The sequence below is a fragment of the Stylophora pistillata genome, chromosome 7 (assembly GCF_964205215.1).
Source record: "Stylophora pistillata chromosome 7, jaStyPist1.2, whole genome shotgun sequence".
Classification (NCBI taxonomy): Eukaryota; Metazoa; Cnidaria; class Anthozoa; order Scleractinia; family Pocilloporidae; genus Stylophora; species Stylophora pistillata.
Genome location: NC_142525.1, coordinates 32,291,235 through 32,303,216, shown reverse-complemented (window position 1 = coordinate 32,303,216; position 11,982 = coordinate 32,291,235). Strand labels below are relative to the sequence as shown.

Genomic DNA, 11,982 nt, shown 5'->3' with positions numbered 1-11,982 from the left:
TGAAACTGCCTTCTAAAACTTGGCATATAAGAACGGCGGACGGAAGAGCTTTGATTTGATGTAGAAGCTTCTGATTGCTTTTCCGTGTCGCTGCCGAGGAGTGTGGAAAGTTCCGATGCTTTTTGTAGTAGTTCTTGTAGTATTCGCTTTCCCTTTCCAGCATCACAAGATGAGTTCGACGCCATGCTTTCAAGTTCCTCGTGGCGCGAAAATTCATATACTAGATCATGTAAGCTTTAGTTTTTTAATCCCTCGCCAATATGACCAATCGATATTCTCAACCCATTGGTCGATATTCTCGATCGCCACATTCTGGACCATAGCGATCGGTATTCTCGATCCCCAATCTGTTTTTTCAATCATCAATCGTGTTTTGGACCATAGCGATTGTCATTCTCAATCACCAATCGTTAATCTCAATCATAGCGATCTTCATTCTCGATCACCAATCGTGATTCTCAACCATAGCGATCGTTGTTCTCGATCCCCAATCGATAATCTCAATCATCAATCGTGATTTCATACCACTTTTGAATGGTTTGGCCTCCCATAGATAGCCAAGAGCGACTCTAGCTTCTTGAGTGCTTAGCTTTAGCAAACCTCTCAAGTGCATCCATAGCTCAATAGTGTACACTGTGGCGTTTACCATTTGTTTTATAACATAACATTAATACATTGTAGCAAAAGAGTTTCCTTTTTAGTTAACAATGACTCCCAGAAAAAACAAGCGCGCGTGGAAAACTAGTCTTTGCATTTGCTCACGTCAGCATCGTGCACCCATGGGCAAATGGTGGACGCTGAATTGACCAATCAGAGCGCGCGCTTTACTTTGGTTATGTTATAATTAAGTAGGGGAAAGGGAAGTTACTTGCCATATTTATATTTAGGGCGGAATGTAATTCCAAACCCTTTTGGTCCTTAAAAGTTAATGTCTTTTCCAAGGCTTTGTGGTCATGTGTTGACCATTGTCAAGTAACTTCTCGAAGGCCTCCGGTGCGATGAAGCGCAAGTAATAAACGACTACACCCGTTCAAATACCTCATTCACTACACCTCGGCCTTTATTGAATCCCTACCCTACCGTGTGAGAACGGCAACCAATGGGTGGAGGGGGGAGGGGTGGGAAAGATCACTCCCTGTAAAATTACTCAGTCGGCGTTTAGGTGTTCAGCTTTCGACATTCGGATGTTGTTTGTTCGGAATCTACCGGCATTCTGAAAATACAAGTGCTACTGTTAAATACTTAATTGTGTTCTCTGTTGACCTTCTTCCTTTCCAAAACGAGATCAGAGGTAGCAGAGGGAGCAAGGGTTTGATTTCCACCTAAGTATCATCAGTTTACTTCACAGCTTGTGGTAGGATCGCGTCATGAACAGTCAAGTTGTGTATCAATTTATCATGAGTTGATAGTTTTTTCCTTTTTTGTACAGCTATTGATTGATTGACAAACTGATTGACACGTGAACATTTGCATAGAATATCATGTGCGTTTGACTTTGATCAGATATTTTCCTTTTCGAAACAAAGACGATTTTAGCAGAAGGAATTAAACGAAGCAATTTAAATTCGAATCGAAGTTTATGGCAGTATTCTCCCTCACAACAGTTTCCTATTCTCGTCACGCAGCGCTTTGCGTGACAGGGTCAGACAACAGCTGGAACGGAGAACAATTAAATATGTTTGATTGTTGTACTCCTCTCACATCGTTTGCTTAGCCTTCCAATCAACGTTTTCCTATTTACTGACCCATTACGTAGTAACCTTGGGTATAAAAACAGTAATTTTACCTGAGTTACTTCATTTACATTTTAGTTTCCTGTCTGCAATGCTACGAATGTGTCCGTGAAGACAATAAAGACGCTGAGAAATATTGTGCGTTATCATCAGCCTCGGAACTGGGAAATAACACAAAAGTCAACTGCAGCGCGGTTGATCATGAAGATCGTTGCCTAATCCAGCAACGAATAAAGGGAGAATCTGTTGACATGTTTAAAAGGAAGTGTGTTAAGGAAAGCGACTGTACTAACAACTGCTCACCTCCCGATGAGGCCGGAGTGAGAATCTGCGACTCGTGCTGTGATAAAGATCTTTGTAACACAGGAGAGGGACCTACAGGAGCGCCTCAGACGTCAGGGTCATCGGGGATCCACATGATATTGGGCCTGTCTCTGGTTGGGCCATTGCTGATTTGGTTCCTTTAATTCACATGGAGTCCTTTATTGGAGACCCTAGTTTCAAGGAGCTATTTTGATTTTCTCTTCGTTCGTTTAGGTTCGTTTAGTAACATTTTTGTGGTCGGTAAATTTATAGAGTTGAAATCATAAGTCAAAGTATCATATTTTACTGAGTAAACTTTAGTAAGTAAACAATATCATAGACTTGTACTTGAACCTATTTCCAATGGCCATTAACGACTATTTAGATCAGCCTTCATCCCTGTGCAACAAAGTATTTTCATGTAAGAAAAATGGTTGATACTCTCCGACTGTCACGTAGAGAGTTCTGGCATCGACAACTTTCATCTTTTCAAGTAAAAATTTGTCATTTGATTCCATCATATCGACTACGTTTTCCATTCCGAAGGGTCTCCTATACTGTTTACCTAAAGCGTGATTAAGCGATTTTTTTTCCCCGTCAATCGTGAATTGATCTTTTCTTTATTCGTGCATCGTAATTGAAGATGATAAAATCTTTTCAAGTACACGTGAACTAATTTTTTTATTCCAACGTGACTAGTGAATGAAGAGCTGAATTAAACGTGTTTCGGGAACCAATTTTGTTTTGTGTTTATCTTGTCACAACTTTAATGGTTTTGAAAATTCACACCATCATTAGGTGGATTGTGCCAACGCTTCCAAACTCCCGGCAATACTGAAGCGCCCGGAATAAAGGTCCCCTGTGCTTCTTTGTAAAAGTCAGTCACGTAAAAATATTTAGCTTTTTCACCCGTCACGAATAAAATGCAAACTTATTTCACATTTAAGCGAAATTTGAGACGATAACGTTTCACATAAAAATAAAAAAACCAAATTCACAAATTATCTATCCATGTGAAGTCCTTGTCCCGTCAAAACACTGGTCAAAACCTAAGTACAGCCGTTCGAGAACTTTCCTGTATGAATGGGCAAACAGTTCTGCCCCTTTCCTCCGATTGCTTTTATTTCTATTAGTTCTAAATCCAATCAGGTTGAAATAAAATTTGAATCGAAGCCTTTCTTTTCAGAAGATAGTGCAGCCTCTTAATTCACTGCGGATGATGCTGAACCACAAGCCACTATCGAACACTTGATCAGCCAAATGGCGTAACTAACAGATGCTCGATGTCACGAATTGAAACATTACAAAATATAACCGAATATGATATCACGAAAGCTAGCATTGAAGTGGTTGTTATTCATCTCAAAGAGTTTTATCTTTAAATACACATGACAATTAAATCTTTCGAACTATTCCACAAATCCCATTTTCATCAGTCCAGTACCGATTGAATAAGTAATGTCGACTGCGTTATTTACATCCGGCCTAAAGAAAATTCCCAGAAATCACGAGGGCAAATTACAGTTGGTGGTTTATGCTCCTTCATGCCTTAAACGCTGGTCAACGTTAGCCATGTCGAGGGCCTCAAAGAATTTACAAGAAGCCATCAATGATTTTAAACACTACTCTGATCGAACGGCTCTTTTGTTTGATCGCACCAGAAAATGCTTTGAGGAGATCGGGGAATGCATTCATCTCGCTCATCAGACAGGCTCAGCAGATTTTATAGCCTCCACGCAGTTGAATGATGTAGAAACAGAACTTAGGAAGACACCGTCTGTGGTCTTCATTGGCGAAAGAAATTGCGGTAAAAGCTCCATAATTAATGAACTTCTCGAACAGACATATCTACCGGTTCACGAGAACCCTTGCACAGCCAGAATAGTGAGAATTAAACATGCGGATGAGATGAACGCAAGGCTCATTAAAGCAGATGGGGAAGTGGTGCAAACTACAGAAGATATCAAAGATAAACGTCGTCTCGAAGAATTCATAGTGGTCTCAGACAAAGAGAGAGATAATTCAGAAGCTTTAGATGCCACTGTGGAGGTCGGATTAAACCATGATCTTCTTAAAAGTGGGATCGAGTTGATAGATTCACCTGGCAAGAACGAGTCGGACGTGTTGGACAGAGTGTTGGATGATTTCCTCGAGAAAGGCACAGTTCCTCTTTTTGTGTACGTGATTGACGGGAAAATGCGTCTCAGACCTTCGGTAAGTTAAGCTACATCTAGTCTACATGTAACTACTCATAGTGATAAAAGATATACGTTTTGGAAGCGTCACAGATATACTGAAATTGCTTATCTCCGCGAAATTAATTAATTGAAGAAGGTTTGACAGGGACGCGGAAGTTTTTCATACTAATTCCTAAATTTTTACAAAATTTTTAAACATAACCATGTGATTTCGATTGTAACTGAAAAAAGAGACTGCATCCTTGAGTTGCTTTCGTGCTACCTGTTGCTGCAGTTCTAAGATATCTTCGTGCATCGTAATGTACGTGGCATGATTCCCAATAAGCTTATACCCATTTCCTTTTGGTTTTAGTGTATTTGGAAGGTCTCGAGATCGAGACACAATTTGATTGTATTACTTTCTCACATCTGTGCTGACAAGGAGACATTGTTTAACACTCAAGAGTTTCTTCAGATTGCAGTTTCATTTCCCCTCTTCTAATGGCCTTAATAATTATTTTAGCAGGGATGCTGTTTTTTTATTTATTTTTTATTTAAAAAAAAAATAAAAATCGTAATGTACGTGGCATGATTCCCAATAAGCTTATACCCATTTCCTTTTGGTTTTAGTGTATTTGGAAGGTCTCGAGATCGAGACACAATTTGATTGTATTACTTTCTCACATCTGTGCTGACAAGGAGACATTGTTTAACACTCAAGAGTTTCTTCAGATTGCAGTTTCATTTCCCCTCTTCTAATGGCCTTAATAATTATTTTAGCAGGGATGCTGTTAAAAATATTAGAATAAAAATAGAATAAAATAATGAATTAGAACCTGATAACTTTCGGGAGTTAAAGAGAGAGAGCTCTGAGTTGTTGACTCGAAGTCTATACACCAAATACCAAATTAAAAACTCATGAAGAACAACTAGCGAATTACCTGTATTATTACCTGTATTAATTATATTTATCGCAGAGGTCATGGCTTCAAATCACTTCTGGGCCAAAATGTTTTTATAGGCCTATATCAATATTCAGTACTGTGAGGATCATTTTCATAAGTTTTATGAAACCGCAGTACACATATATGATTTTCATATATTCCAATTCATTGATGTATTAATTGTGATGTGAATAATCTTACTTTTATGGCTGAGTTATTACCCTTTTACTTTTAATGAGTAGCATCTAATTTCTCCTTACAGTATCACTTTTCAATCAAACTCAAAAGTAATAAGAATTAAGGAAGTCATCACCACTCTATAAACGGTTTTATCTCTAAAGGAAGAGTTTGACATATCGTAGATAGTCAAACAGTGATGTTCTGTAAAATATTATTAGCTATTATTCATTCATGCCTAAACACAGCTGCTTGATATTGGGCTTCTTAAATTTGATGAAATAACCAAGTGAACTCTAGACAGATATGGACCGAGTATACGATGTTTAACTTAGAAGGTGATCCTACATAGTCCATGGATGTAAACAATTCTTTTCAAGGATCATAGGACATCAGGAACATAGGCAAAGAAGAGTTTAGTGCTGCCTTGAAAGAATAGCCTGCGTGCAGCCCTACTGATCCTTCGTCCACGTGACGAAGGATCAGTGGGGCTGCTCGCAGGCTATGAAAGAAGAGCCTTGGGATTGTGCATTTGTTTTCAATTTGCTTCAATTGAGGAATGTCAGCTCTTTAATCATTCTTGCCTATCTGCATGTTTAAAGTGTCACTAGGTCTTAAATAAAGTCAGGTGCAGTGTCCCCATGGTTATAGTGTGCCTGACTTTGGAGCAAGTGGTCTGGGTTCAAGCCCTGGCCGGGGATATTGTGTTGTGTTCTCATGCAAGACAATTAACTTCCACAGTGCCTCTCGTAACCCAGGTGTTTAAATGGGTAGGGGTGAATTTAATGCTAGGGGGTAACCCTGGGATGGACTGGTATCCCATTGGGGGGGGAGGGGGTAGAAATACTCCTAATCACCTTATACTACGGAAACTGGAGTTGAGGGCAGACCTCATGGGCCACTCGGCTCATAAGCAGACTTAACCCAGTCAAATAAAGTCTTCTAGAGGGGGAAAACATGGATCACTGATGTTCATGGACCTTCAGTTGTTATAGAAATTGGCCTGATATGATATTCCAAAAGCCATACAAGTTTTATACTCAGACTTCTAGTATAAAAGTATTGGGGAGTTGGAACATTTGGAGTCTTTAAAATGTACTTGAGTGTATGCTACACTTTTAAATTCTTAGGGGCTATTGAATCATTGGTACACATTTGGAGAAGGTTTAAGCATCTTGAAATTGCCTAAATTTCTAAGATCCATTTTTTTTCAACCTACATGTATACTATGGACAAATCATACTCATGTCAGAAGATACCTCAATATAAGCTTAATGAAAAGTCACAGAGAAGAGATAGACCCTCCTACCTAAACCAAGGGCTGTTTTCAAAAACAATGTTTAGGCTTTTTTTAAACAAAAAATCCACTTTGTGTAAGGCAATAATTACAGGCCAATTCTTCTTCCTTTCAGCTAGTTTTAAGCACATCAGGGTTCCTAAATGGTTGTAGATCTCTCAATGAAAACTGCAATCAGGAATAAATGTATATATCTTATTAACCAAGCATGAGGGCCATACTGGGAGAATATCGGACCGAGGTCTTGACAGTACGGACCAAGCGCAGCGAGTTCCATACAAAAAAGACCGAGGGCCGATATTCTTCCAGTACAGTTTCGAGCAAGCTTGGTTAAAAAGAGATTTATCGTACGACTGAAGTTCAAAGGGACACAAGTGTGGTATCATTCAGGACCATTTGGGATAGTGCCCAGTCCAATACTGAGAGAATATTGACTGGCAATAGAGCATTTTGATTGGTTGATTTTCGTTATTGGCCCTCTGACTGCCCGAGTCGTGTAATAAAAGTTGATAATGGCCCAGAACCCTAAATTATACCTTCAAAAAAAGGAAAAATTAGTATTCACTTGACCAACAATTTTGGCTCCACTTTATACATATGCTATGCATGAAAAAAGTCCAAATACCTTAATCAGACCAATTTGTTTCTCTTTTCATTTTATACACATTGAGGAATCTCCTGATTCAAGTATAATTCTAAAGCACCAAAGCAATGACGAAATAAGAACTCCTAAAAGTAGGCAATTTTGTGAGGTGATTTTCTCTTGTAGATGGAACTTTGTCAAAACTGGTACCAGGCCCCACATTACCAGAACCTTATCTGCCAAGTGTGCACATTTGATTCAAAAGACTCCCTGCAATAAAAACGCATGAAACAATGGATTTGTCAAAAGATTTTGTTTGTTTCAGTTTATTTCAGTTATACTCCTTAAAAAACATGGCTTTCCAGAATCTATAGGCAACCTGAGACTAACACTAATAAATGAATGAAATTAAAGTAGATTATTGTAATTAAGTAATCCTGAGGTGATATTCATTCTTTTTTATTCTTATTTTTTTAAGGATGTCACAACATTAACCTTTTTGAAGGATAAATCTCCTCAATCTTCCATCATGTTTGTCTGTAATAAAGTAGACATTGAGGTAACAGGACCAGTTCACGATGACGACGACGATGAAGATGAAGAAGAGGACAACGAGAGTGATGGGAGCAGCGAAAGTGATGAAATTAACGACAAAAAAGACAAAGAGGAAGTTGTTTTCGATCAGCTGAAAGACAGCAACTTTCTCACAGGTGAATCTAGCAAAACATGTGACTTGTTCCACGCCATTTCTGCAAAAGATATTCGTACGGAACGGAAGGATAAAGTCAGTGGGGGAGAAGCAACAAGGAGATTCCAGCGATTCCAAGGTAAACTCCAAACTCTTCTTGCAGACATCATGAAAGGACAGACAAAGAGGGTCGTTCAAGCTCTCTTGGTCTTACAAGAAAGCTTTGTGAATGTTGTCCAGGTGCAAAGATCCCAAATCACTCAGCAAGCATCTATAATACCAGAAATTACGCGTCAGGCATGTCAGATAGAAAGTAAAATGTTCGACTCTTTAAAGTCCTTTACATCCAGTGATTCCGAGGGTACAAAGCAGAGGATACAGGAGCACTTAAAGGAGTTGAAGGAAACATTTTCCCAGGATGCAGTAACATACAAAGTTCCAAACCAGCGTACTATACGAGAACGAGCTCAGACTATGATCAAGACTGATCTTAAAGTTGCATTTTCGCCCGAGCAGTTATCAAGAATGAACAAGGAGGACTTTATTTTGGAGCGCTTTCTCGGTGATATGAAAGCCAACATTTTGGAAAAATTGTGCAATTCTCTCGTCAGATTTGTGCAATCCTTGATGGAGGAGGTAGTGAGTGATCTTATTGAGGATATAATTGGCTTAAACGACAACCTCACACACCCCATGGTCTCTAAGATTTTGGAGGAAAGCTATGGTGGGCAATTTGTTAAAGCCAAAACTGAAACTCGCGAACTAATTGAAGATATTCTGAACAATCTTTTGGATTCCATAAAGGAGGCTGCCAGAGTTGCATTGAGGAGAGAGATTTCGGTACCCCTTAGTTCCAAAGAGGTGAGAACTTATTCAAAAAGGGATGTTACTGATAAAACACGTCGACAGTCAGTCGTGGAATCTCTTCTCGCAACAATCGACGACAAGAGGGTTGCAGAGGCAGTTTTTGACGCTTGCTTCGATTGCTTGCAGAGGATGCGAAATCGGTTCCTATCAAGCATGGATTTTCTCCAGCACTTGCAAACGGCCTTTTCCAATAGCCAAGCTACAGTGCAGCTTGAAGATCTTCGTCTTCGTTTTACTCCCGAGATACGCATGTTGGCCGTAGAAGGGATGGCTTTAAAATATGTGCAGAACTACGGACCAGTAAAATGCGGCTCACCCATAGCGCAAACACGCCACGGTCAACTCTTTGATTGCGCAAGCGTAACTTGGTGCCGGTGCTCCCCCAGAGGTCAGTGCGTGGTGAAAGAAATCGAGAGGAAGACAGTTGGTGAAAGTGTCTGGAAGCAAAATGCCGTGGATCTCGTCAATATGATGTAAGTAACAATTCGGTTACCGTTTCTTCAGTGTAATTATTAACGTTTAAAAGTCAACTTTGGAAAATGCGATGGACTGGTATCCCATTTCAGGTGGGATAACAGTGCTCATTGTCCTCACATACTGCAAAAATTGGGGTAAGTTTCTGTTGGATGAGCCGCTTGGCACGATAGCAGACTTACGCTACCTTGGCATTTTTTTGTTTTAGGGATATGATTCAGAAACTTAACGGTTCACATCCTAATCTGTTGCGACTGTACGGCTGGGTTTTCCCTGAGCCGGATGTGCTACATGTTGTCATGGAGAAGGCAGAGAAGAGTCTTCTTTGTGCTCTCAAAGAGCTCGCCTCGGCCTATGCCCAGTCATCGCTCACTAAGCTAATCAGGAGGATCAACATGGCCCGAGACGTGGCTGAAGGGCTGAAGGCCATTCACGCCATCGGCTACATTCACGAGGACATTAAGCCAGGAAATATCTTGGTATGTTTGTATAATTTGATGATCCATGTTTTCTAAGATATCTAAAGAAGCTCGCAATTTCCCCTCTCAGTTATTAAGCACCGTGATGGCATGACTCATATTTTCCAAGTTTTCTTGAGTGCTTCTGCTATAATTTATTACAAGAATGAGAAGATTTGACAAGAATGGCACTGTTCATCACAAACCAGACTTATACCACTCGACTCGCTCACAACTCCTTACTTTGCTCTGATGACGACTTTCCGAGGTTTCTACTTCTTCAGTCACTGTTATCAGTTGAAGTCCTTTTGAGGAATTCCTTTACCCAAACGATCATTTGTTTGTTTGTTTGTTTGTTTGCTTGTGCATTATAAAGGTGTGCCTTGGCTGATTTTAACTTTATGTTAAAGACTTTTTCTGCTTTTTTATGACCTATACTTGATGTTAATCTATCATAATGTCAATCCTATCATAATGTCAATCAGAACGTCTGATTTTCAATTGTTTGAGCCCCGGTCGGACCAATACTCATGGTCTTAAAATAACTGAGGATAATTTACTACCTTTCTATAACAAGAAATGGATAGATATTCTAGTTTTCTGGGATGAGGACGAATAAACCGTAGGTCTCGTCTCCTGCAGGGTTAGGGGTAGGAGACGTTAATTTCCCACGCGCGAGATTACTGTGTGGTGGATGTCCTCCCCTGGGGTGGAATGGGTGGGTGTTGGCCCTGAAAAGCCCTGTGGGGAGTGGTCAATTAAACTAGAAAGGCTGATTATTAAACTATACAATTAAACTATAGACCACTTTCATAAATGGCTGTCGGATTACTATTCTTTTGTTTAAATTTACATTAGCCCTTCTGGCCTCGCTTGAGATAATGTATTCTTTTGAATTTTGTACTGGAGAACGAGGCCAGAAGGGCTAATTTAAATTTAAACAAAAGAATATTAATGCGGCAGTCATTTATGAAAGTGGTCTATGTAGTTAAAATCTTGATGTGAAAAACTCTCTCATTTCGCCTAGGTAATGTCTGATGGAACAGCTAAGATAAACCTGGCTAAGCCTGAAAGTCCTTACGACATGACTACTCTGGGCGCTCCATTCCACGTCTCACCAGAAATGTACCAGTACCATGGCAAGGGTCACCTCAGTTACCTCTCCTACGACATCTATGCATTTGGAATGCTTTTATGGGTGCTTCTGGAGGGAAGAGGAACATCAAGACCGAAAGTATACAAAGACCTTGAAACTATCCAAGCCATGCAAGCAGCAGTGGAAAATGGAACTCTACCATGTGAGGATGATAAAGAATTCCAGATTCCGTTAGTGAGTGATGCATGTTGGAGCTTAATGACAAAGTGCTGGAAGGACAGAGCATCCATGACAATGGATTCTATTATTACTGATTTAAAAGCCATATGGGAAATAGCAACTAGTTTCCATTAACTCCAAGGTCATGTTGCTTGATTTTTTCTTTAGCACCTGGGCCCTATTTGGGCCATGACGTAAGTCCGCTAAAAGATTAGGTTAAGAAAGAATTGTTTCCATGGAAACCTAGATAAACCAATTTTTTCCTCAGTGCCCTTTGCAGTTATTGTTAGTGCCGTCACGCAGTAAAGAGAGGGCGTTGCGTGACGAGAATAAACAACACTCGTTGTACGTTAATCGTAAACAGTTTAGTCTATCAAGTGCTGTGTTATTAGTGTGCGCTATTAAATAAGTATAAATTGGAAAATGAATCTTCAATATAGCTTTTTTCCGGCTTCAAATATAAAAAGAGCCAAGAAAATGCGAGGAAAAACAAGTATTAAATGCTATTATCAAACAATAGTGAGTTAGTTTCTGTGAGAGAGGAGATGGACTTATTGTGTGTCACGGCTTTCCGGCCTTACAGCCTCGTCCTTTTTTTAAGAACGACATTTGCTAAAACTTTGAATTTGATTTAATTTTAATAATAAACAGAAGCTGCTAGAATAGAAGATGGTATCTCATGTGGCAAGTGTGGGATGAAGGGACAACTACGAAGTCTTAAGTGGGTGTCGAAACTCAAGAACAACGATAACAGAGATCCCTTTTACGGTAGCATTTGAGAAAACAGGGTTTTGACATCCCTCCCCTCCCCTTCTCTCTCCCAAAAGGGAGCGCCCGGCTGCACTCGTGTCCTTGATTCCCTCCTCTCCGCATACCCTCTCTAGCCTAGCACTTCGGCAGACTACTGAAGGAATAACATAAATTCCAAAGTTTGTTGCTTGTGACTGTCATCACACGGGACAGAAA

General features: G+C 39.9%; 2 protein-coding genes across 6 annotated transcripts in view; both read left to right on the top strand.

Annotated features, from left to right (window-relative positions):
- The window catches only part of LOC148727470 (uncharacterized), a 28,253-nt gene extending 25,216 nt beyond the window's left edge, over positions 1 to 3,037 (top strand). For all 5 annotated transcript variants that reach the window (XM_088728101.1, XM_088728102.1, XM_088728100.1 and 2 more), the window contains one exon: positions 1,812 to 3,037. The gene's annotated coding sequence lies outside the window, so the exon portion shown is untranslated. The remainder of the gene's footprint in view (positions 1 to 1,811) is intronic.
- A 516-nt stretch (positions 3,038 to 3,553) lies between these two features.
- On the top strand, positions 3,554 to 11,684 carry LOC111331924 (dual serine/threonine and tyrosine protein kinase). The gene is made up of 4 exons (XM_088728097.1): positions 3,554 to 4,250; positions 7,693 to 9,242; positions 9,452 to 9,722; positions 10,729 to 11,684. The coding sequence occupies exons 1-4, from the start codon at positions 3,609 to 3,611 to the stop codon at positions 11,149 to 11,151; spliced, it is 2,886 nt and encodes a 961-aa protein (XP_088584223.1). The 5' UTR covers positions 3,554 to 3,608; the 3' UTR covers positions 11,152 to 11,684.
- The last annotated feature ends 298 nt before the right edge of the window (positions 11,685 to 11,982 follow it).